This window comes from Telmatherina bonti, assembly GCF_933228915.1.
Source record: "Telmatherina bonti genome assembly, chromosome: 2".
NCBI lineage: Eukaryota > Metazoa > Chordata > Actinopteri > Atheriniformes > Telmatherinidae > Telmatherina > Telmatherina bonti.
Genome location: NC_136620.1, coordinates 16,569,380 through 16,593,626, shown reverse-complemented (window position 1 = coordinate 16,593,626; position 24,247 = coordinate 16,569,380). Strand labels below are relative to the sequence as shown.

The following is a 24,247-nucleotide window of genomic DNA, read 5'->3' as shown; positions in this document are numbered from 1 at the left end:
TGGTAGCTCCATTCCCTGTGTTGCTCATTAACAACTGTATTAAACTTAATATAACAAAGAAAGTGAAGCACTAACTGGTTTCCTGCAGACAAAAGGCCCACAGCTAAGTGTGGTCTTCAGAGCCTCCTCCCTCTGAACTCAGAATCTCCACCACGTATACAAAACCACAGCCACCAACAGCAGTGACAGCCGGCAGGCCAGGCAAACACAAGAATGCAACAAGTCTAAAAGCAGCTCTTAATATCACCCTTGAACAAGGCAGCAGAGAGGCGGCTGATTTACTGAAGGAGGACGGATTTCATGCTTCTTGCAGAAGAAACTCACAAAACTACTCCTGCCACCTCACAGCAGCATCAACCTGATATTAGGGACTGGAGTTTGTTTATATGTATAATGGGCTTGGTGGGTCAGTGGGTGTGAGGGGCCTTTTTTGTGTGCTCTGTATGAGTTTGTGAGAGATAATGAATGACTAGACGTGTATCTTTAATTTGTTTAGGTTATATGCTTGGATAAGTCAAAGCTTTTTTTTTTTTTTTTAATGTTGAAATTATTTTAATTTGATATTTTTTCACTGTTACATGGAGCATTTGGTACAAAACGCATCATATAAAACATTTTAATTAAGTTTTTTTCACTAAACTAAGATTGTTAGGAAAAATTAAACTATCAACAAGTTTCTCTTTAAATTATATCTCAGAGCCGCTGAGTCAAGAGTGACAATCATGTATTTGTTAACACGCTTACAGTTGTTTTTTTCCAAACATTATGGTGACTTACATTTGTCTTAAATATTATGTGTCATCGATATATGTCAAACTCATCTTAGCTCAGGTTCCACATTCAATTGGCTCTCCAGTGGGTTTGACCAGGGAAAAAAAAGGCACAACTCTTTAATCTTTACACAATGAAAACTCCACATCTTTCTCTGTTTTTCAGTAAAGTACCTTAATAATACCCAACTCAATACCCAATACCCAATTCATCCTGCGGGCTCAAGTTTGGCCCCTGGGCTGTATGTCTGACCCCTGGTCTAAACCAATCTTTAACTTGATTTTAACATGAAAACCTATTTCTGACCCTCAAAGATTCATCTATATCTGTTAGACTAATGAAACCAGTAGAGTGGGTTTCCAGTTTCTGGATACATTAAAAGCCAACAGCACACACACTGATGAAGAATTACTCAGATCTGATTTAATGGTCCAGGATCATACATCCACACACAACAAACAAAGGCAGGGAGCAAAGAAAGTGTAGCGGCCCCACCCTGAACAAGCACATGGTTCCATCCATGTTGCATAATCTGTTTTCTCCATGTGAACAACTGAAGAGTTTATCACAGCTGGTCAATTACATTCTGTTGTTTAGCAGGCTTGTTAAACTTACTGATTTTAGGATGTGTTCTTACTGCTTGTCTTGATAGAAAAATAATACATAGGTTTAAAAAAAAAATCACCTGATATAACTGTCAACATAAATTAAGCAGCGCCCAACATATAAACACCTGACAAAACAAAGATTCCAATATAAATATGCATGTTCGAGTCAAATTTTGACCTTAAAATGACCATTTACTGGTTTCCAATCTAAATAAGTCTACCAGCGGCCAGAATCAGGTTGAGGTGAATCAGAACCTGAAATTATTTAAAATAACATACAATGGTTTGCTTCATTATCAAACTTGGAACTGTGAGCTTTAAGGCCATACTTATAAAGTCCAAGAGGGTAAAAACATTGATAATTTACACTTGCTTGGCATTATGTTGATGCAACGTCAACACTTTATCAAGGACTAAAGGGCACCCAGTTTATATAAACACATTTCATGTCTCTGTCTTTTTGGCATTGTTTAGGCTAAAACTACTCCATATTTAAATGTAGTAGTACTTATCATTTTTATACTCTTCAAGGTTGTACTACAGGCTCACTGGTCTACATTGTCTTCAATCCATCTGAAGAACTTATACATGACTTCTACCATCCAAAAGAAGTCTTCAGAATGGACATAAGCAGACAAAAAGCACAATCCATGACCATCTGAGCTGCTATAAGCTTCTGCTGCTGACAAGCTGCCAGTGAGCTTCAGCAATAGAGGTAGCAGTCAGCTGCCAAACATCTAACAGCCACAGACTAAGGGTGATGTCTCAAGAAAGACTTGAATGCACCTGAAGGTCCCCAAACAGTAATGGTCATAAATGAGTTGCTGAGAAGACTGTGGAGGTAAATAAACCTATTTCTGGTTATCAACTTAAATCTAGGGAAACCAAAGTGCAGACCAATCAATTTGGGCCTGTTGCACAAACAAAATTAGTGGCGAGTAGTAGGATTAGTTTTAGGAGGAAATATTATCATCATCTGCGCTGGCAGCTAGTGGGATTAGTTGTATTAATGCTGCATTTAAAAATATGGTAGTGCTGATGTGGATCATCATATTGTACCACACATACCATGCTGCATTTACTTGCACTTGGGCATATGAGCCTTATCCAAATAAAAGGCCAGATAACATTGAATATCTGTTCAAAAAAATTTGATTGTGTACACTTGGCCTGGCCCCTGTGGTGGTGTTGTCAGATCACAAAAGTTCAGAAGGCCATTTCCTTTGCCCCACCGTTAAACTAACACTATTTAACAGGTTATCGTTTAGTGGTTTGGCTATAACACATGATAATACTATCAAGTTTAGCCCATTGCTTCTTACGAACATCAACACCCCACAACTAAACGTACGCGTGAGGTTTGCCAGTGTTGTAACAGAACATTCGTTCTTTACATTTTACGTTGTAAAACTATGTAAGCAATACATTAACTTTTTTTTAAAAATCTATCCCTTTTACCATTTTATCGTTAATTTTCAACGTCTAAAGCATGATGAGACAAGAAAACATTCAGGTTAAAGGGAAAATATCCAATGGTGACATCGTTTCATGCCATATGATGGCTTGCAAGAGTTCTCATGTTGAAAGTGGTCTCATGTTGGAAATTGCTGTATGTCAAACTCAAGGCCGGATTATCCAATGGGCATTATGGGCACAGGCCCAGGGGCCCATGTCCACTTGGGGCCCACGTAGGGCATACACCAGCAGTCTGGACATGAAACAAGATGTACATAAAAGCCAGATAGTTAAACCACAGTGTCTGGTGTATTGCTACTGATACCATTAGCTGAGAGATGTTAGCAATGTCGTTTCACAGTGTATCATTGGCAAGTTTTACAATGTTGGGGTGGGGAAGGGGGCCCCTGGGATACTCTGGGCCCAGGGGCCTGTGCACTTTAAATCCGGCCCTGGTTAAGCTGCATTTTGGCATGACGTTCTCGTCATATGCTAACAAGCAGCTAAGTGTGCCAGCTAACGCTGCTTCTAGAGGCACACCCTGCTCTACAACTCAAACAACCAGTACACAATCTTATTCACCTCCTTCTTGTCCTGAAGACACTCTAGTACCGCCAGGTTGTTGTTCCAGGAATGTTTAGGGCAAAGCCGGGTCAGGTCCTCCCTACACACCGCCTCCTCAGCCAACTTCCAGCCGGTAGAGCGCCTCCGAGTCAGCGAGGCCCCAGCGCCTTGGTTCCTCTCAGCGGCTGCTGGGTTCCCTGCAGCGGGTCCCAGACCTCCCGGTGGATTCTGTAGGTTGTCTGCATTGGCAGCAAGTCTAACGATGCCGTTGTTTTGTCCTCGAATTGGATGTACAGACGATATGATGCACATCAAAAGCAGGAGCAGAGGAACACGTATACAGTCCGCCATCTTCACAGAGCCACTCAGCCTGCTGCTGCGTTCAGGAGTTTCCGGAAATGTGGGAACTATGAGGAAGGTTGGGACGTCTTGGATTTTTTTTTTTTTTTTTTTTTTTTTTGATCCGGTGGGGGGTGTGGAGAGGTCAGGAAAGAGGGGTCAACAATCAGCCGAACTCGAGCCAGGGATACCTGGAGATGGATGAATAGAAAGAGATGGATAAGGGTCACCAAGCCAGATCTAACTATAAGATTTATCAGAAATTAAAGTTTAAAGACTGACTTTAAAGGTAGAGAGTGTCTGCTTTGTGAAGCCAAACTGGGTGCTGGTTCCAGGGGTCTGATCACAGACCGGCAGCAACAGAACATACTGATGGCTAAAGCATCCATAACTATGACAGTTATAGAAAAGGAAGATTTTATAAGAGACAGCGCCAGAGAGGGGATCTGATAACCATAGTTTCTCTCTGTCATTTTACTTTCAGAACATCTAAGAACCACATATAACCTGCAGTCTGAGAACGGAGAGCACTTTTGGGCAAATCTGGACCTCTGGATGAAGTGGAGCATCTGTTTACATCTTGGATGAAACAACAACCTGGACCTGAATCTTCAGCGACCAAGAAGGTGGACGTAGACTTCAGGAGCGATTCAGAGGAGAAAGTGAGTTGCTACCGGTACCTGGAAGTTCATGGTGCCCAGGACCTGTCATGGACTACACACATCACCACCCTGGTGAAGAAGACAAAGCAGCACTTGTGTCAGCACTGAAGGTTGAGCAAATCCAAGATCTTCACTGCGCTGCTAAAGTCCTACAACTCTGCCACAGAGAGGTCTGTGCTGTCAGGGAGCATCACTGCCCGGTACGGTTACTGCAGCTCCCGGGACAGAAAGCCCTGCAGGGTGATCTGGTGTGCAACACAAGGACAGTACTGCCTTGTCCCCTGGACATTCACACCAGGCAGTGTAAGTTTAAGGCAAAGTGGGTCATAAAAGTCATCCATCACCCCAACCATAGACTGTTGGAGCAGTTTCTGTCTGGCAAGTGACTCTGCTCCATCATGGTCTGGACTGAGAGGCTGAAAAGGAGATTCTTCCCCCAAACTTTCGACTGTTTGTGTATAATTCCTTTATTTGTTTATGTAACCCTTACATGATTTTTTTATTTTTTTATTTTTATTTTTTTATGTATAATGTCTAATGTATTCTCACATTTTTTTGTATCATGTTTTATCCTGTCAAGCACTGTGTCATGTATATTTGTACAGATCCTGGAGTAGTCGTAAGTTTTATTTCACTATGTCTGTACTTGTACATTCTATGCATGTGACAAATAAAACCTCTTATTTTTCAAGGTGATTTAAAAAGAAAATAATTTATTTTATTTTTGTTTGATTCGAACAAAAATTAAAAACAAAAAATGAACAATTCACAGAAAATCAAAGCTTTCAAAGTTTGAAGAGGGTTTAAGTAAAATATTTATCTAGCCAAAAAAAATTCTGTTAATGATTTTAAATATGATTTATTGATAGCATATTGCCACTTTCACAGCATTTCATCAGGATATTTATGCACATGACAAACCATAACATAGAATATCTCCTCATAAAGAAAAAATCGAAATACAAAAAAAACCCCATTATTTTGCAAAAGCTTCATTAAATTTTTGTACATTTTAGTTTCATTATTTTTTAAATAATTTAAGTCTACTTGTGGCTTAACACGTTCATGTTTCAGTGCAGTTGTCCCATATTTGAACCTTTGATAAAGATATCAGAGTTTAGTGTTTGTTCTTACAGCTGTGTTTTTTCCAAAATACGTTCATCTAATCAATTTACTTTAAATGGAAAAACTTTGGATCTTGTTCATCATTCAGTTCAATATTCTAATTAAAATTGATCCAGACTTCAAATTTTCAGTATTTTAAGTATGAGTTTGTTGGTTTTGTATGGGAGGATTTAGTGATTATTCTCATGTGTTCCCCTCACTGACACAATAAATCCTGTATGGTTGTATGAAGGAACTGTACAAATTATGCACTGATGACTGATTTAAAATGTCTTTGATTTGGTAAAAAAAAACAAAAAACAAAAAACAATGACATTTATTTTGATATTTTTAATTTAATATAGTTTGTTTTTCAAGGTCCGTTTTCATCTATTATTTCAAAGACTTTTATTTCATTGTCTATATTAAGCCTATTTATCTTTTTTTATTTTATTTTATTGATGTTCCCAAATGTTATAAACTTTATTTTAAGTTTAACATAGATTTATTAATGTCAAACTAACTCTTCTTCAACTTTGTTCAATTTTTCACTGAACACTTTAAACCCCCCCCCCCCCCCCCCCCCCCCCAAAGTACAGAGCAAAACATCAAACCATTTTTTTTTCTCTTTTTAATCATTAAACCATTTAATCGGTCTGGAGGAACTTCAGTGTGAAAACAATCCCAGACAGACCTACAAACAGAACCATCATCCATCAACAGCTGACGTTTCTACACAATCACTCGTTCACTAGTAGAAAACAAATCAAACACCAACCTGGTCGACTTTCAGACGCTTCTCTGGATTTAGGAGGCACCTGGATGGACCGCCTCACCGTGGACTCTCAGACTTACATTTTGTTGGCGTGGAATACATACAACTTGCTTATTGTTGTGCTTGGGGTCATTTTGTTGTCAAAACATTTCCCCCTCAACATAAAAAAAAAAAGAGAAGACACACAAAAACTCAAGAAACGTTTTTTTCAGTGCTAAAATTCTTCTGATTTGTGTTTTTAGCTTAGTGGTCATAGCCGAATACAACCTGATAACATGTCAGCAGTAAACATGTAAACATCCATGTTTACCACCTTCGCTGTCAGCATTTTGATTTGGCGTTTCAGCAGGAAAAAGTTCTGCTGACACTGATTTTTGTCAAACATGTTGACAGCATAGCTTACATTTATAAACAGTTTTATTACAGCTGTATTACAAATGCCTCTCCCTGAGCCGTCACCTTATCGTGGTGGAGGGGTTTGTGCGTCCCGAAGATCCTAGCAGCTATGTTGTCGGGGGCTTTATGCCCCTGGTAGGGTCACCCATGGCAAACAGGTGTCTAGGGGAGGGACCAGACCAAGCACGGCTCATAGACCCCTATGATGACGACCAACCTGGGCATGAATGTTCCCTTGCCCGGACGCGGGTTACCGGGACCCCCCTCTGGAGCCAGGCCTGGAGGCGGGGTACGAGAGCGAGCGTCTGGTGGCCGGGCCTTCGCCCATGGGGCCCGGTCGGGCTCAGCCCGAAAGGGTTACATGGGCCCCGCCTCCCGTGGGCTCACCATCTGCGGGAGGAGCCGTAGGGGTCGGGTGCAATGTGAGCTGGGCGGCAGCAAGGGGCGGGGACCCTGGCGGTCCGATCCCCGGCTGCAGAAGCTGGCTCTAGGGACATGGAACGTCACCTCTCTGGTGGGGAAGGAGCCTGAGCTGGTGCGCGAGGTTGAGCGGTTCCGACTAGATATAGTTGGACTCACCTCGACGCATGGCTTGGGCTCTGGAACCAGTACCCTCGAGAGGGGCTGGACCTTCTTCCACTCTGGAGTTGCTCATGGTGAGAGGCGCCGAGCTGGTGTGGGCATTCTCATCAGCCCCCAGCTTGGTGCCTGCACGTTGGGGTTTACCCCGGTGGATGAAAGGGTAGTTTCCCTCCGCCTCCGGGTGGGGGGACGGGTCCTGACTGTTGTCTGTGCTTATGCGCCGAACAGCAGTTCAGAGTACCCACCCTTTCTGGGGTCCTTGGAGGGAGTGCTGGAGGGTGCTCCTTCTGGGGACTCCATTGTTCTGCTGGGGGACTTCAATGCTCACGTGGGCAATGACAGTGAGACCTGGAGGGGAGTGATTGGGAGGCATGGTCCCCCCCCTCTGAACCCAAATGGTGCTTTGGTTGTTGGACTTCTGTGCTCGTCATGGATTGTCTATAACGAACACCATGTTCCAGCATAAGAGTGTCCATATGTACACCTGGCATCAGGATTCCCTGGGCCGCAGTTCAATGATCGACTTTGTAGTCGTATCGTCGGACCTGCGGCCACATGCCTCGGACACTCGGGTGAAGAGGGGGGCGGAGCTGTCAACTGATCACCACCTGGTGGTGAGTTGGCTCAGATGGTGGGGGAGGAAGCCGGTCAGAGCTGGCAGGCCCAAACGTGTTGTGAGGGTCTGCTGGGAACGTCTGGCTGAGTCCCCTGTCAGAGCGAGCTTCAACTCCCACCTTCAGCAGAGCTTCAAACATGTCCCGGGTGAGGCGGGGGACATTGAGTCCGAATGGGCTGTGTTCCGTGCCTCTATTGCTGAGGCGGCCAGCCGGAGCTGTGGCTGCAAGGTCGTTGGTGCCTGTCGTGGCGGTAATCCCAGGACTCGTTGGTGGACACCAGCAGTGAGGGATGCCGTCAAGCTGAAGAAGGAGTCCTATCAGGCCTTCTTGGCCTGTGGGACTCTGGAGGCAGCTGATGGGTACCGGCGGGCTAAGCGGCATGCGGCTTCGGCCGTTGCCGAGGCAAAAACTCGGGCATGGGAGGAGTTCGGCGAGGCCATGGAGAAAGACTTCCGGACGGCTTCGAGGAGATTCTGGTCCACCATCCGGCGGCTCAGGGGGGGGAAGCAGTGCTCCATCAATACTGTGTACAGTGGAGATGGGGTGCTGCTGACCTCAACTCGGGACGTTGTGGGTCGGTGGAGGGAATACTTCGAAGACCTCCTCAATCCTACCAACACGTCTTCCCATGAGGGAGCAGAGCTGGGGGACTCAGGGGTGGACTCTCCTATCTCTGGGGCTGAAGTCGCTGAGGTGGTCAAAAAGCTCCTTGGCGGCAAGGCCCCGGGGGTGGATGAGATCCGCCCGGAGTTCCTTAAGGCTCTGGATGCTGTGGGGCTGTCCTGGCTGACACGCCTCTGCAGCATCGCGTGGACATCGGGGGCAGTACCGCTGGATTGGCAGACTGGGGTGGTGGTCCCCCTTTTTAAGAAGGGGGACCGGAGGGTGTGTTCCAATTACAGGGGAATCACACTCCTCAGCCTCCCTGGTAAGGTCTATTCAGGGGTCCTGGAGAAGGAGGGTCCGCCAGATAGTCGAATCCCGGATTGATGAGGAGCAGTGTGGTTTTTGTCCTGGTCGCGGAACAGTGGACCAGCTCTATACCCTCTCTGGGGTCCTGGGAGTTTGCCCAACCAGTCTACATGTGCTTTGTGGACCTGGAGAAGGCATTCGACCGTGTCCCCCGGGGGCTCCTGTGGGGGGTACTCCGGGAGTATGGGGTACCGGACCCCCTTGTACGAGCTGTCCGGTCCCTGTACGACAGGTGTCAGAGCTTGGTCCGCATTGCCGGTAGTAAGTCCGATTCGTTTCCGGTGAGGGTTGGACTCCGCCAAGGCTGCCCTTTATCACCGATTCTGTTCATAACTTATATGGACAGAATTTCTAGGCGCAGCCGAGGGGTTGAGGGGATCCGACTTGGTGGCCTCAGGATTGGGTCCCTGCTTTTTGCGGATGACGTGGTCCTGTTGGCTTCATCTGGTCGTGATCTCCAGCTCTCGCTTGAGCGATTCGCGGCCGAGTGTGAAGCGGCTGGGATGAGAATCAGCACCTCAAAATCTGAGACCATGGTCCTCAGCCGGAATAGGGTGGATTGCCCTCTCCGGGTCGGGAGTCAGGTCCTGCCTCAAGTGGAGGAGTTTAAATATCTCGGGGTCTTGTTCACGAGTGAGGGAAGGATGGAGCGTGAGATCGACAGACGGATCGGTGCGGCGTCTGCAGTAATGCGGGCTCTGCGCCGGTCTGTCCTGGTGAAGAAGGAGCTGAGCCAGAAGGCGAAGCTCTCGATTTATCAGTCGATCTACGTTCCTACCCTCACCTATGGTCATGAGCTGTGGGTCGTGACCGAAAGAACGAGATCTCGTATACAGGCGGCTGAAATGAGTTTCCTCCGCAGGGTGGCCGGGCTCTCCCTTAGAGATAGGGTGAGGAGCTCAGTCATCCGGGAGGGGCTCAGAGTAGAGCCGCTGCTCCTTCGCATCGAGAGGAACCAGTTGAGGTGGCTCGGGCATCTGGTCAGGATGCCTCCTGGACGCCTCCCTGGTGAGGTGTTCCAGGCACGTCCCTCTGGGAGGAGACCCCGGGGAAGACCCAGGACACGCTGGAGGGATTACATCTCTCGGCTGGCCTGGGAACGCCTCGGGATCCCCCCGCAGAGTTGGCAAATGTGGCTGGGAAGAGGGAAGTCTGGGCTTCCCTGCTTAGGCTGCTGCCCCCGCGACCCGACCCCGGATAAGCGGCAGAAGATGGATGGATGGATGGATGGTATTACAAATGCTGAATTAAAAACCAAAACAATGGAGTCAAAAACTCATTTACACACAGACGTTCCATCACTTGTTTACTCTTCATTGCCAGCATCATAAAAAGGGGAAATCAGACACCAGACCATCAGAATATATGAATTAAAAATAACATTTTTATTACCTTTGAAGTTGTACACAAACATTAAGAAATATACATATGTACAGCTTTCTTTAAAAAAAAAAGAAATAAAGTAACATTTACACAGATTACTTTGGCACTTAATGTTGCTGTTGGAGTGGAGACATATCTGCAGTAAAGTGATGGTTTGGTTTCAGTAGTTTACAGAGGATGGCTGCTCGGAAGAGTTTAAATTAGCTCAGAGATGAACATCTGACCTTTCTGGTTCCCAATCATTATATTCACTCGTCACGTTCAATTGATGAGCTCAACTTTAAGAGGAGGCTAAAATCTGCACCCTGTGGTTCTAAGTTTCATGTCAAGTCAGATTTTCCCTCAATTTTAAGCCTCTCATCATTTGTATTAAAAGAATAAGAAGTGTGAAGATGTTGCAACCAAACTAAAATCTTAAAACCTCTTTGCACTTCCATAACTTCCGTCCAACAATGTCGAACCAAAAGAACTGACAAGCAGCAGACTGAACGATTGATTAGATGACAAAGTTTGGGTCATAACGTTCAATAAATATGAGCTAAATCTGCATGATCTGAACACCATGACCATCACATTATCTGACCGTCACACAGAAACAACGTGACGTGCAGTCGATGTGAATGTATGAAACCGGAACAAAGTGTCGTTCACTCCCAGTAATCTGTGTTTTCTGTGTAAACGTTTAGCAGCATGTCATTTTCCACACTTTGGCCAGTTGTCCTCATTCACTCCCACCTGTAGAGCTTCAGCATCTTCTCCGTCAGAGAGACCAGGAAGTGCTCCCCGTTCACTGAGAAGGGCTTGATGTCCAACACCGGTAGGTCGGCCGGAAGCTTCTGGAGCAGCGAGCCACTGCCAGCGTCCCACACCTGAGGTGGAGGATGAGACGAGGTTTAAACTCTGCTCCTAAAAACCATAAAACACTTTGAACCGTAGTGGACTTAAACAGGACAGACCATAGTAGAGTTGGAGGCCTCGTCTCCGGCACACACCAGCGTCCCACTTCCATCTGGACTCTTGAAGACGGCGTTCTTTGTGAGCAGTTTGCAGGACGAGCCGGCGCTGAACGTCTGCACTGGGGAGCAGGAGCAGCTGGGCAGCTGACTGGAGTCCTGCTGGGGGGTCCGGTTCAGAGCCATCAGCACGCAGCGCAGAGACGGGTTGGAGCGTCCTGCAGCAGAGACACAGCCGCAGAAAAATACAACCTGAGAATGTGTGCTGTTGTTTTCACAACAACAAAATTGTTTATGTTTCCATGTCGGAGTAATTATCTGCAAAACCGAACTTTCACATTGATTCTGTTAGAAACTAACAGATGGTGTCGGTGCTGGCCCTTTAAATTTTTATTGTTTGCATCAGTGTCCCTGTCCTGTCAGAGCGGTCGCTGGGCAACATGTGGAAACACTGCGGGACTCATTTCATCCACTTATGTAATGTTCCCAAAATGAGAAACACCCTGCCTCAGAGAGATGCAGAAAAACCAGCCTGTTGATCAAACTAATTCCTGATTATTGTTTTGTCCCAGAAATGTTCTGAGTCTCCATCTGATCCAAAATACTGCAGTGAAGCTTCTGATGAAGTTTATCAGCAAAGATCATATTTCTCCAGTTTTATCTCCTCTTTTTTGACTCCCTGTTAAGCCCGAAAGAGAATTTATAATTCTTCTCCTTGCAGATAAAGCTCCACCTGAGAAAGCTTCATGGGATCTTCAGGTCGAGCACATCAGCTTTTTAGATTTAAATCCTCGTCCGTTTGCTTGGAAAGTCTCCTTTGTTTTGTACTATGGGAGGAAGGGCCTTTAGCTATCAGGCTCCTCTCTTATGGAACTAGCTCCCACCGTGGGTTCAGGAGGCAGACTCCCTCCACACCTTTAAGATCGAGCTGAAAACCTTCCTTTTTCATGATTCTTATAGTTAGGATATGAGCATCTCCTGAGTTGGAGTCTGCATGTACGGGACCCAACTATCCAGGTTATGCTCTTTGCTCTTATAGTTATGGGTAGTCTAACCAACCTTTACTTATGTAGCAATGGGGACGTCACCTGATGCACTGAGAAGTACCTCACTCTATTACTCTAATATATTAATGCATAAATATATGCCAATATTGCCATCTCTAACTTATTTCTCCTTTTTTCCGCAGGTCTTTCTGATTAAGTGCAGTTGTACATGTTGATCTGTCTTTCCTGTCCTCTCCACCCCAACCAGTCGAGGCAGATGGCTGCCCTCCCTGAGCCGGGTTCTACTGGAGGTTTTCTTCCTGTTAAAGGGGAGTTTTTTCCTTCCCACTGTCGCCGCGTGCATGCTCAGAATGGGGGATTGGATTGAAGTCATGACTCGATGCAATCAGTTGGTTTCTATTATAGGATATGTATGAATTGGCTCGAACTGATGTGTATGTTGATTCATGTATGTAAAGGGCCCTGTGACAACATAGTTGTGAAGTGGCGCTACACAAATAAAGTTGAACTGAATTGAATTGAATTTTGGATATTGTGAAAAAACCAACAAATTCTGATTTGTATAAAAGAAGCAGAACTGCCCCACCTACAGACTCTGGATGCTTCAAGTTGACCAAATACAGGAAGCGGACTACAAAGCAAAGTGCATTGTGGGTTCAGTATACAGCATTATGGGTGAACACAACCAAAACATGTGCGTGTGGCACACAAGCGACTCTCTGTTGAACAGGAGAAATCGTTTGTGGTCAGATAGGTAAAAATCTGGTTAAAGTTCTGACCAACCCAAGACCCCTTGGATCTAATGCAGCTCCACATTTAGCTGTTATGTAATATAAACCATTGTTCTTCTGCATTCACCAGCAAACAAACAGGTTTTTTTTCCTTCATCATGTCTCTTCTTCTCCTTCAGACATTCTTGGTGCAGTGCCGTGTCTGCTGGAGAGCAGAACGAGTTATTTAAGGGTCCGATTTGCTTGAGAAATGCAGCGTGAAGGCAATCTTAGTCCAGAAGATTGCAGTTTCTTCTGCACTGCTGGTCTCTGACAAGCTCTGCACACATCCGCTATTCAGCCATTAATCTGTGTCAGGTGTGTTGCAGCAGGGAAACATCTAATGTTTGCAGCATAGAGAGGCTTGAGGACCAGACTTAGGGACCCCTGGCTTAGCTGACCCATGTTTGGACTTTTTGGGAAAGTAAACCCGACATAAAATACTCATCTCTAAAAGATTAGAGATAAACCAACTGACCAATCAGAGGCCTTCAGGGTAATGTGGAACTCCTAACATCTTACCGGGCCTGTACGTCACCAGGCAGTGTCGGCTCTCCGTCTCCACCTGGATGTCAGTACAGCTGCCGTTCTCCAGCGGCAGCAGGTGTGGTCTGTAAGTGGTCTCATTCACCTGCTCCCAGAAACAGCCCCCCTCCAGAGAGCCAGCGATGAGCCCCCCACAGGGGAAGGAGCTGGATGCCGCCCGTGGGACGTAGCACAGTGATGCTACAGGACACCTGAAAGCAGAGTTCAGATAAAATTAAGCTAAAGCCTGAAGAAGACTGGGGTCCCGCTGACACCGGGGTCTCCTTAGAGACAGCACGAGATTTTTTACAAGTACGTGGGTGTGTGTGTGTTTACCTGGAACGTAGCGGCGGCAGCTCCTGGATGTGTGTGCTGGTGTCTCTGGTGTCGTAGAGGAGCACGGACCCGTTACTTAGACCAGCATAGATGTAGTTACTGTTGTCCAAACACCAGCAGCAGCTCCAAACTGGTCTACCTGCATTATAGGTCTGAACCACTGTGTTGGTCAGCAGGCTGGAGAGAGAGAGAGAGAGAGAAAAAAAAAAACAAAAAAAACACACACACACACACACACACACACACACACACACACACACACACACACACACACACACAGTATGATCTACTATTACTACCTTTAACAGTTTTTTTTACAGAAACCATCTGACGTTAAGGATTGTTCAGTCTTATCTGCAGCACCTTCGGTCAACATTTATTCACCACCATGCTTCACATTCTTCCTGTTTCCTCCAAACGTTAAAGTGTCTCTATTACGCACATTTCAGTCTAATTTATTTTAATATGCAAGTCCAGAAGGGCAAGAAATAATCACAAACCCCTTCATCCATTTTATATTGATCCTCTCAGATCAGCCTCTGCCAGAAACAAGCGAACAGAGAAAGCTCCGCCCCATGTCCGGCCTGCGTCTGATTGGTCAACTGATAGGAAAAGCTACACTGAGTAGAGAAAGTGTGTGTGGCTTTCTTCTCATGAATGTTCACAACCTAGAGAAGATGACCAATCACTGAGTTCCTCCGTTGGGACGTCACTAAAAGTTTGAAGTAGAAAAAAAACCCCTAAAACCAATCATTTCCATCGCCACGGAAACCGAACGTAGAGAGTGCTGGAAAACTCAAACATGCACTTAAGTGATAAAAACGGCGCCGCTCATATGTCTGATGAGTATTCAACACTATAGCGCTGTAGAAAGCTCAAAAAACTAGAAATAGTATTTCTAGCCAAATGCCAACAACTTGGAAAACAAACTGCTGGGTGTTCATCATTCTCATCCTTTTCTTCTTTCGTGTTCTTTAGTATAATTCAAAGAATGTGTTGCACCACAATAACATCACACCATTACGTAGCTGGCCCATCTATCCCCATCCAGTATATATCAGGCCTATCTGGTGAGGTTATGATTGGTCGTGTAACATGCAACAGAGATCACATGGAACCCAAACTGCACCAGTATAACCCAGTGCAAAGCCTTTAATGTTGTGCATATACTACTTGAGACATGGCTTCTGAGACCCATTGCATTATTTTATGGTTAAAACTTCACACACAATACAATGTGATACTTGTTTTCTGCCCCCTGGGGGATATTTGTTTATCAAGCGAAACTTGCTCCAAAAATATTGGTATCACTTAATATTGTTATCTGAAACTATTAGTTGGACAAAATCGGTATATTGGATATTCGTTAAAGGAAAAAAAAGCAAATACTGAACATCCCTAATGCTAATTATTTTTGTTTGGGTTATTCACACAATTAAAAAATTGAAATAAGTCAAAGAGTTAAAATGAAAGATAAAAGGTAAAACAAAAACAAAACATAAAAATAATTACAAAACAAAGAGAAAATGGGAATAAAAGCAAAATAAAATTTAAAATCTGAATTCAATACAAATGAATATAAAAATATAATTATAACAAAGAACAAAAAATCCAATAAAACCAAATCAAAATTCAACAAAATAAGGAAAAAAGTAAACTAGAAGTAAAATTATTATAAAATAGAAATACTATGTGATTAACGCAACATAAAATGTTTTTGTTGAATGACAGCAGACAACAACCATCTACAAACATCTGAACTTAACCCGAAAGGAAGCTCGGAGTAGAAAAAAACTTGTCACAGCAGCTAGAAAATAAAAACCCACAAACCATCACAACATAAAGTGCTTAGAAGTACATCTATGTCTGACAGACGGCAGAAAGTTACTGAAGATCATTCCTACGAGCAGACATCATCCATCCGAACAAAGCACCATCTTTTAACCATTCACTGCTTTTATTTAAACAAAAACTAAATTTAAATTTTCCCTTTGGGATAAATAAAGTACTTTTAATCTGAATGGGATGGCAGCAGGTGTCCGTGTTGCTACCTGGTCAGTTTGATGGTGTTGTCCAGCGCAGCGGACAGAAGCAGGCTGTCATTCTGTCTGTTGAAGGACAGACCTCTGATCTGCTTACTGTGGATAGGGACGTACTGCGTGGCCTTCATGTTCACCACACTCACCTTCTTCACTCCACAGCCTAAGCAGAGAGACAAGACATCTTTTATGACACACAGGAACATCACTAAAACATTCCAGTCATATCCAGAGGAATCCAGGACTGAGAACATTTGTCTCTTCATGCATTTCATTTCATTTCATCGTTTTTATTGGATGGCACTGAGGTCTGCACGGAGGACATCTCACCCGGCACCAGCGTGGACTGAGGGGAGGGCTGCGAGGCCAGCAGGCAGCTCAGAGGCTCACAGTAGGATAAAACTCTGCAGCCGCCTGCCTGAGAGACCAGAACTGCCTTGGAGAAGCCGTACTGAGCCGTTCTGGAGCCTTCTGTCCTCTGAGACTGACTGAAGAGGAGGGACAGGGACGAGGAAGAGGAGGAGGGACCTGAGCTCATGCCAGTCTGAGCCATCAAGGACTTCAGCTCCTGAGGACGAGAGGTTAGATTCTAACTTGACAGACCTGAAGACCTTTCCTTCAGAAAAGTCCAGAAAACGGATCTAAATGTTACGGTTCTGAAACGCTCTGAAGCAAATCATGACGCCTCTGGGTCTCTGCTTCCTGTAAATGATCATGGTACACTACCACGGCAAAATAGAAGCCGCCATGCCATCAGAGTTTTCCTCCACGTTACTATGTAAATTAAATTGTATGAATGTATCAATATCAACATAAAGTTGACATAAGCGCACATTTACGGGCCATAATAAAAGTGTGAATCTGTACGAAGGAAATGGGACCCTGCTCTGCAAATGACCTCATTTAAAAACTAAACAATAGAGTCAACTTCCTGTCCAGAAGTAAAAGGTACCATATCTAAGCAACAAATATTTAGCTCCAGCCTGTCAAAATAAACCTAAAGTCAAGCTAAATGTTAATAATGAAACGCTGACGGCCGTAACGTTTTGCGCTAATGATACAAAGTGTCGCCTTAAAGTGTTGTTTCAGAGGAAGTTTACGTATGAAGCTGGCGAGTTCTACTGGGTGGTAGCGGGTGGAAATCCGTGGAAACGGATTGTAAAACAAAGAGCACAGTTATATAAACCGTGTCCACAGATTTCCACTGGCTTTTCTATTTTCACTCAGTGGAACTTAACGGAGTTTTTGAGGCGTAATCATTCGGGGTGCTCGCAAAACCGTGTCGTACTTGATGTGAACACAGACATGCAGGCAGGTAGAGGGGCTTCTGAGCAGCGAGAGACCACTGTGCACCAACCAAACGAGAGCGTTTTAAAGTAAAAACATTCTATCGGCCATCGGTGTAAAAAGGCAGATGCTGATAAGTTATAAAATTGTCTAATATCAGCCAATATTTTTGGCCAGGCAGATTACTGGTCGATCCTTAATCCTGAAGCTCAGTTTGAACTTGACACAGATACCTGGAGCTCCTGCTGCGCCTGTCCATACTGGTTGGTGACAACCTGCAGTTTCAGTTTGTACTGGGCCGACTCCAGTTCAGCTTTCCTCCTCAGAGACTGCTCCTGTTCTAGAGATCTACAAACAACACACAGAGCTTCATTATGCTTGGTCATACCTGAGCTTTTTCTTTCTGTATTTTCTTTTTTTTTTGTTTTGTTTTATTTTAGATTTTTGTTTTGTGTCCAGATTTTATTTATTTTTAATGTGCAGAGTTTGATTTTAAATTGTGCAGTGTTGTTGCTTTATTGTTCAGCTGCTGTTGTAGAAATGTGCTATATAAATAAACTTGAACTTGCCACATTTCAGCCGTAACGGCCTGCGGCTCTGTTCAGACCAGCTGCTGCAGGTAAAAGCAGCTTATTTAGCGGATCTCAGTCTGACAGAAACACCATCGCTCACCTCTTCAAGCTCTCCTGCTCCGAGTTGTCCAGCGCTCTCAGCTTCGGCGCATACAGCAGCACGATGTCCGACCGCTTCGCTTTCTTGTTGCACTGAGAACAACAAAGTAAATAAACGAATAAAGACTGGAAACAGACGGGCGGGGATGTCACGGGACTTGTCGGCAGGTGCATCTCTGACCTGAGGACATTTAGCTGCTGATCCCTGAGACTTCATCCAGCGCTGGATGCAGGTGTAACCGAAGAGGTGGCCGCAGCGCAAAGCACACAGTCGGTGTTCGCCCGCTGTCGTCCAGGCCTCAAAGCAGATGGTGCAGGTGTCGCCTTCGCTCTCGTCGCTGTGGGGCGGCGGGGCTGATGGCGGGGCTGCTGAAACGGGCTAACATTGGACAGGACGATGGTTAAAGGTGCTTCAGGTAGAACGGGTCAGAAATATGATCCTCTGCTGTAGCCGTTCCCGACAGAAGTGACATTCAATTTTAAAGGATACTGGCTTTTTGTTTAGGATTTATCCCAACATATTTTACCATCCAGGCTCTGCAGCTGAACCCCACAGCACCCACGTTGTCGGAATAAAAACACAGGAGACAGAATTCTGAATAAAATAGCAATCTGGAGACAATGGACAGGTCCTCAGAGTTACCTGGATCTGAGCTTCTGTCCTCTCACCGTCTGCTGCGTCGTTGGGATCTGTGCACATGTGGGGGGGGGGGGGGGGGGGGGGGGGGGGGGGGGAGTAAATAAATAAACACCCACAGAAATCCATGCATGAAGCAGCTTGTAGTCAAACTCACTGGTTGTAATGGCTTCTAGTGGCTGCGTGTGCTGGCTGAAGGGTGGATCAGCAGACACAACAGAGTTGACTGGCTCTGCAGCAGCAGGTCTGCCCTCTTCCTCTCGTTCGTCCTCATCCTCAGACTCGCTGACCTCGGTGCTGCTGCCGGATCCTGGCTGAGTTACGCTGGCAGCGGGCGCTCGGAGCAGGAAGTCCGGGAAGCCTCCGGAGGGCGCTGCGGTCTGACTGGGGTAATGCACAATCGGGCCCTGCCTGCAGCACAAACACAGTTAAACGCATCAGAATACGTCAGCATTCTCCAAGACTTCTCTGAAGTTCTGGGCACCTGTGTCTCCTTCTTATTGGCATCCCTTGAGTCCCAGAAGGTGGAGCTGCGGCCCCATCCACCGCCCGCTGGCTGAACGCCCAGGTAGCAGGAAGTCTGAGAGGCGTACGAGCTCGTCCCTGTCCCGCACCGTGCTCATCCTCTTCGTCCTCGTCGACTTCAGTGCTGCTGCTGGAGTCTGAGATGACGTCAGGAGAACCGGCAGTGTGAATGGCAGCTTCAATGACAGCCTCTAGTTGCACCAGGGGGTCTACCTCCATGGCCTCCATCTGCACCATACAGAGAAGAAATTAATGATTACTTTCATTTTTTATGTTCACGTTTTAACCTTTTGTGTTTCAGTTTCTTAAAATCTTCAGCCTTAAAATCTTCCACAATACTATTCCTTCCCAACTTATCAGGAGTTAAAAACTTTAAAATATTAAAGTCTAAAATGAGAAACACTGACAGTGAGACCACTGTCAAACCAATGTCTATATATTTTTTTTTTTTTTGCCAGGGTTTATTTTTTTCGTTCCAGACATTATGTCTGAGTTAGAAGCTCTGATGGCAAAACTATCCCTAAAGCTCCATATTTACTCAAGTTTATCTAAATCCATTCATAACGTTTCGAGTTAAGTTGCCAACAGACGAAAAAATACCCCTGATCCAGTAAAACCAAAGCAGCTTTAACTCTTTAACACTCCAACACATCTCTGTGTGCTGTCATTCACATGTTAACAATTTACCAAGAACGATAGTGTGTAACTCCGAGGGGCAAATTGTCACTAAAAATTTACCATTTAAGTAATCTACGGATGTTTTCCAGACATTTGTCCACGAGGTTTATGATGGAAAAATTTCGTAATTATGATATTGTGAGCCTCTGAAGAGGACAGAGGTAAAGAATAATGTTTGTAGAGAAGTTCTTATCTCGTACTTCAAGGTCTTTCTAGAATACAAACATCTACAAAGGATATTAACCCCCCGCAGGAGGGGTCCTACACCAAGAACTGTAATGATGATGTTCCCAGAGGGGGTCAGGGGAAAGAGTAAATAAGGGTGTAATTCTAAGTGTGATTCCCAATTTGATTGTTAGTTTACCTTGTCCACTGGCTTGGGCCGCTCTGTTTCTCGTGAACTCCTTGCAAGTAAAACTTAACCTTCTCACTGATCTCAGTGTCTGTCCTTCATTGGGAGATTTTTCTCCAAGTTTACAATCCGGCTGCAAAATAGTGTGTGAGGGATCCATGACACCACCACCTCATTTCATAATCATAAAATATCATTAAATATGTTGCTTGGAGACCTCTATTTTGATAAGCAAATTATGAAGAATCCACTTCCTGTCAAACTTCCCAGTAATCCCATACCTTAAATGGAAAGTAATGTCCAATCAGGAGCAGCCATAGATCAACAAGTGAGTAGAAAATTGTAAATTTTCCTGAAAAGAAAAATAACTCGTCTATGGCTGGAATAAAGCAAAGATGTTATTTGATGCGTTTTCATTTCTGTTGCGTTTGTGCAACGCTCATATTTTTTCTCCAAAAAGCCAAGACTTGAGAGAATTACATGCAGATGAGAAAAAAGTTGGTCACCGTTGATCTGTGTGTTATCTATAAAGTTCTGTTAGTCATAAGATATGTTTTGTTTTGATTGGCTGTGATGCTTCAATACTTTTAATGTTTTAAGTAAAGCACTTTGAATTGTCCCGTGCATGAAATATGGCATACAAATAAACTTACTGGATTGATATGTTAATTTTCCAAAAATTTTAGCTACCGTCTGACAACTGAGGCTGTCCAGAAAAACTAATGTCTGGATGCTGACTGGGATTAAAGGGTTGACTCTAAATGAAGTTGTACTCTGTGAGGGAAAAATTAAAACAAAATAAACAGGCTTATCAGATGGCTCACATGACTTGGACTTTGTATTACAAAGTTATTTCATTAGCAGGAAAAACTCAACCAATGGAACCAGTTAATTGATCTTCTGATCATTAAGGCAGCTTATACAGCCAGCACGTTCAGCTAACGTGGATGAACATCCTAACAAACTAATCCATAATTAGTTATTTCTTAATAACAAACTAAATCCTCATAGATCAGTTTGGGTTTCTACCAGCGGTGAGCTCCACGTGCGTGGGCGCTCCTGATCCGGCTCGTTACAAACCACAGCCCGAGGTCGTGCAGGCCATCCTACCAAAACAATCCCATAGTCGCTGCATCTTCAGCTGTTGTGCTTTTTTTTCTTGTGCTAATTAAACTGGAGGTTTGTTTCAGAGCACCGGGAGCAAATGTTTGTTTTTGTTGTCATTCCGCGTTTGAACCGTAACATCTACAGTAGCTGGAACTCAAAATGGCTGTTTTGAAGGTAAATACTATTAAGAATCAACTCATGTCTTCAACTTTCAAGCTTTTAGACCACATAAATAATATAACTATTACACAATTACAGTTTCCTGTTGTGAGTATAATGTAAATACGTTTAGTAAAAGGCTGGATGTAGTTGGAAATAAAAGGGGCTAACAGACTGGCTAACTCACCTAGCCGTTCTCCTGTTAGCATCCGCAGCGCGGTGAAAAACACTCACCTATAAAGGTTTGCTACTTGACAATCCGGCTCTAACAAAGCTCATCATGCATCTACATCGTTTTCTGACACACATACAAGACAAAATAATGCAGTTACAATGCACACAATGGTTGCTTCCACTTTACACAAGAAGAAACACCGCGGTCAGGAGTCGAATCTCCCGGCTACAGCCCGCTTTTCCCGCCCCATCCTCCCCTTACGTCACCAACAAAGAGTGTTTATTGTCAAAATGATTCACTCTCTTATCATCAAAGAGTGTTTGTTTTCAGGATGATTCACTCTTCCCAAAGGAAAGAGTCTTTGGCATTCCCAATTTCATAATATAAAAGTGTTTGATCTGATCTTAGAGTGATGCAGAAAAACTAGTCCATGCTTTTGTTGTTTCAAGATTGGATGACTGCAGCTGTCGCAAATATGTCCCAAAAAAGCCTCCAGCTGATCCAAAATGCTGAAGGAAGGGTTCTGGTGAGAACTAGCAGTGGAGATCATATTTTTCCAGTTTTTAAACTCTCATCATTGGCTCTCTGTTAAATCTGGGATGGAATTTAAAACATTTCTCCATTGCATATCAAATATCCCGCAGTACTTCCACATTTTCTCTGAGACAGCAGGTTTACTTGTGGTTCCCAGAGTCTCCAGACCCTTATTTGCATTACAACGATTTGACAATAAAACAGAAAAGTTCAGTTGTGCCCTGGCCGCTGTTTTACATGGTTTTTACAGAGTTTTGGGTGGATAAAACCACAAACCTTTTTCAATGGCCTCCAGAGTACAATGTTGTTGTAACACAAGTCCCATTATTCTTTCACATCATCTTAAAGGTGTCACTCAGACCCTGTGTAACCCAGGAAAAGCACAACAACTATGACAGACCTCCATGTCATGTTTGTGCAGCTGCACAGATTTAATTAATCTGGTCTGCCAAAGCAAAACCTGTTTGAACATTTATGTTGTCAGGTTACATGCAACAAATAACTAGTGGTTATCATGCAACGCTTCTGTTGTGTTTATGTGAATGCAGCGCACACCTGGGCGTGTCATTAAAGTTTTACTGAACACTAGAGGCCTGTCATATGTACACACCGTTCCCAGTCTTATTGGTGCTTTCCTCTGAACGAAGATATTTGTCATTTTGTTGTGTGAATGCATTTTTTCTTTCAAATATGCAAAGAAAAAAGTTTAGCATTTTGCATGGAGACATGGTGTAAACAGGGCTGAAGAGTAGCAACAATGGGAGGCAGGACCTTCAGCAATCAGGGCCCTCTCTTATGGAAACACTTCCATGTTTGGGTTCTGGAGGCAGACATCCTCACTACCTTTAAGATCAGTCTCAATTCCTTCCTTTTAAATAAATTGTATAGTTAGGGGTGGTCAAGCCATCCTAGATAGATACATACATACACATACACACACACACACACCCAGATGGATACACAGATAGAACCTCAGTACTTTATTAATCCTGTGAGGGAAATTTCTCACACTGCCTACACAACCATCCAGATGTGAGTGAGCAGGCAGACACCAACATGAGGCTAATATGCAGACTGCAAAGGGTCCTGCATGGATTCCAGCTGTTGGATAAAAACAAACTCAGACTTGAATCAGGAACGACAGAACAATGGAATCTAGGTAGAGAATATTTATTTTGCGAGTTTACTTTCAGCACAAATTCAGATACAATAAACAGTAAACAGGATACAGTCAGCTGAGAACCGGGCGTGAGCAAAGAGCAAAATAAAGAACAACAAAAGAATCCTGGCTTGTTTACAGCTTTTGCACCCAACTGTACAAGTGTTTCTCTACTGTACCCTCAACAGCAGGAGCAAGCAGACACAGAGAACAGTCTTTGTCAGATGTTACATGAATGTTATATGAACTTCCTGCAACATGTAGTAAGCCTTAATCTGCATGTGTGATAATGATGGTTATCATGCATGCAGACAATGGTTGATGGTTATTGTCAAGCTGATTGAACTGCTCTTTTATTTAGTCTACGGTTGCCACAGCGTTTGCACTGCTCGCTCAACAACTGACAGTTACCCCTCCAATTGAATTCCTTGTGTGAGTTGAGTTTTTTTTTTTTTTCTTTTCTGATTATCGCTGTTGAAGTGTGTTAGCTCATGCACCGCTGTCTGATCCACATAGGAAGTGGACGTCTACATGAATCGTTGGAGTAAGCACCCTAAGTGGAATACAGTATGTAACATTTATTTATAAGTCTTTTGTTGATGTAGTGTGTGGTTTGTTTTCTTTGTTTTTAAGTTTATTTAAGAAATGTGTGTTCACTGTCAGATCTTGGTTAATTGCATTTGCATTTTTTAAACCATTTAATATTTTCTTAATTTAAAGTTTTGTTTCATGGTCGTGTAGTTCATGATTTTGGATATTTTTTTTAGATATTCTTAAATTGTTTTGTCCTTCAAGTATGTTAACATCCCTTTTTGATGTTCCCTTTAAGCTTACATTAGTTTTCATGGTTTCCAAATAAAGACGAGCCCCCGTATGAAAATCTCCACTGTGTCTTATTGTTGAAGCCAACAAAAGCTGAAAATGTTTGGTGATTTGAGTGTTGTTAAAGAACCAAAAAGATCTGATTGGATTATTGGAAACATTTATTTAATCCTGTGTAAAGAAACGCAATTAAACCATTAGAATGATTAAAAGTAACAAAAGCTTCTGTAAGGTTTTTAAACATTCTTTAAGGTTTCTCTGTAGATTTTGGTTTTTCTGACTG

General features: G+C 43.9%; 2 protein-coding genes across 2 annotated transcripts in view; both read right to left on the bottom strand.

Moving 5' to 3' along the window:
* glg1a (golgi glycoprotein 1a) overlaps positions 1 to 3,749 on the bottom strand; it is a gene marked incomplete at its 5' end in the record, with an annotated part of 30,796 nt that extends 27,047 nt beyond the window's left edge. Inside the window, one exon of the mRNA XM_079259505.1 lies at positions 3,417 to 3,749. Within this exon, the coding sequence (XP_079115631.1) occupies positions 3,417 to 3,749 (333 nt within the window). The remainder of the gene's footprint in view (positions 1 to 3,416) is intronic.
* A 6,587-nt stretch (positions 3,750 to 10,336) lies between these two features.
* Positions 10,337 to 21,581, bottom strand: rfwd3 (ring finger and WD repeat domain 3). Its single transcript, XM_079260441.1, has 13 exons — positions 21,462 to 21,581; positions 18,938 to 19,206; positions 18,611 to 18,864; positions 18,460 to 18,506; positions 17,998 to 18,195; positions 17,818 to 17,909; positions 17,379 to 17,493; positions 16,189 to 16,426; positions 15,871 to 16,021; positions 13,820 to 13,996; positions 13,481 to 13,695; positions 11,185 to 11,399; positions 10,337 to 11,097 (listed from the first exon to the last, which is right to left on the bottom strand). The coding sequence occupies exons 2-13, from the start codon at positions 19,204 to 19,206 to the stop codon at positions 10,954 to 10,956; spliced, it is 2,115 nt and encodes a 704-aa protein (XP_079116567.1). The 5' UTR covers positions 21,462 to 21,581; the 3' UTR covers positions 10,337 to 10,953.
* Between the last annotated feature and the right edge of the window lie 2,666 nt (positions 21,582 to 24,247).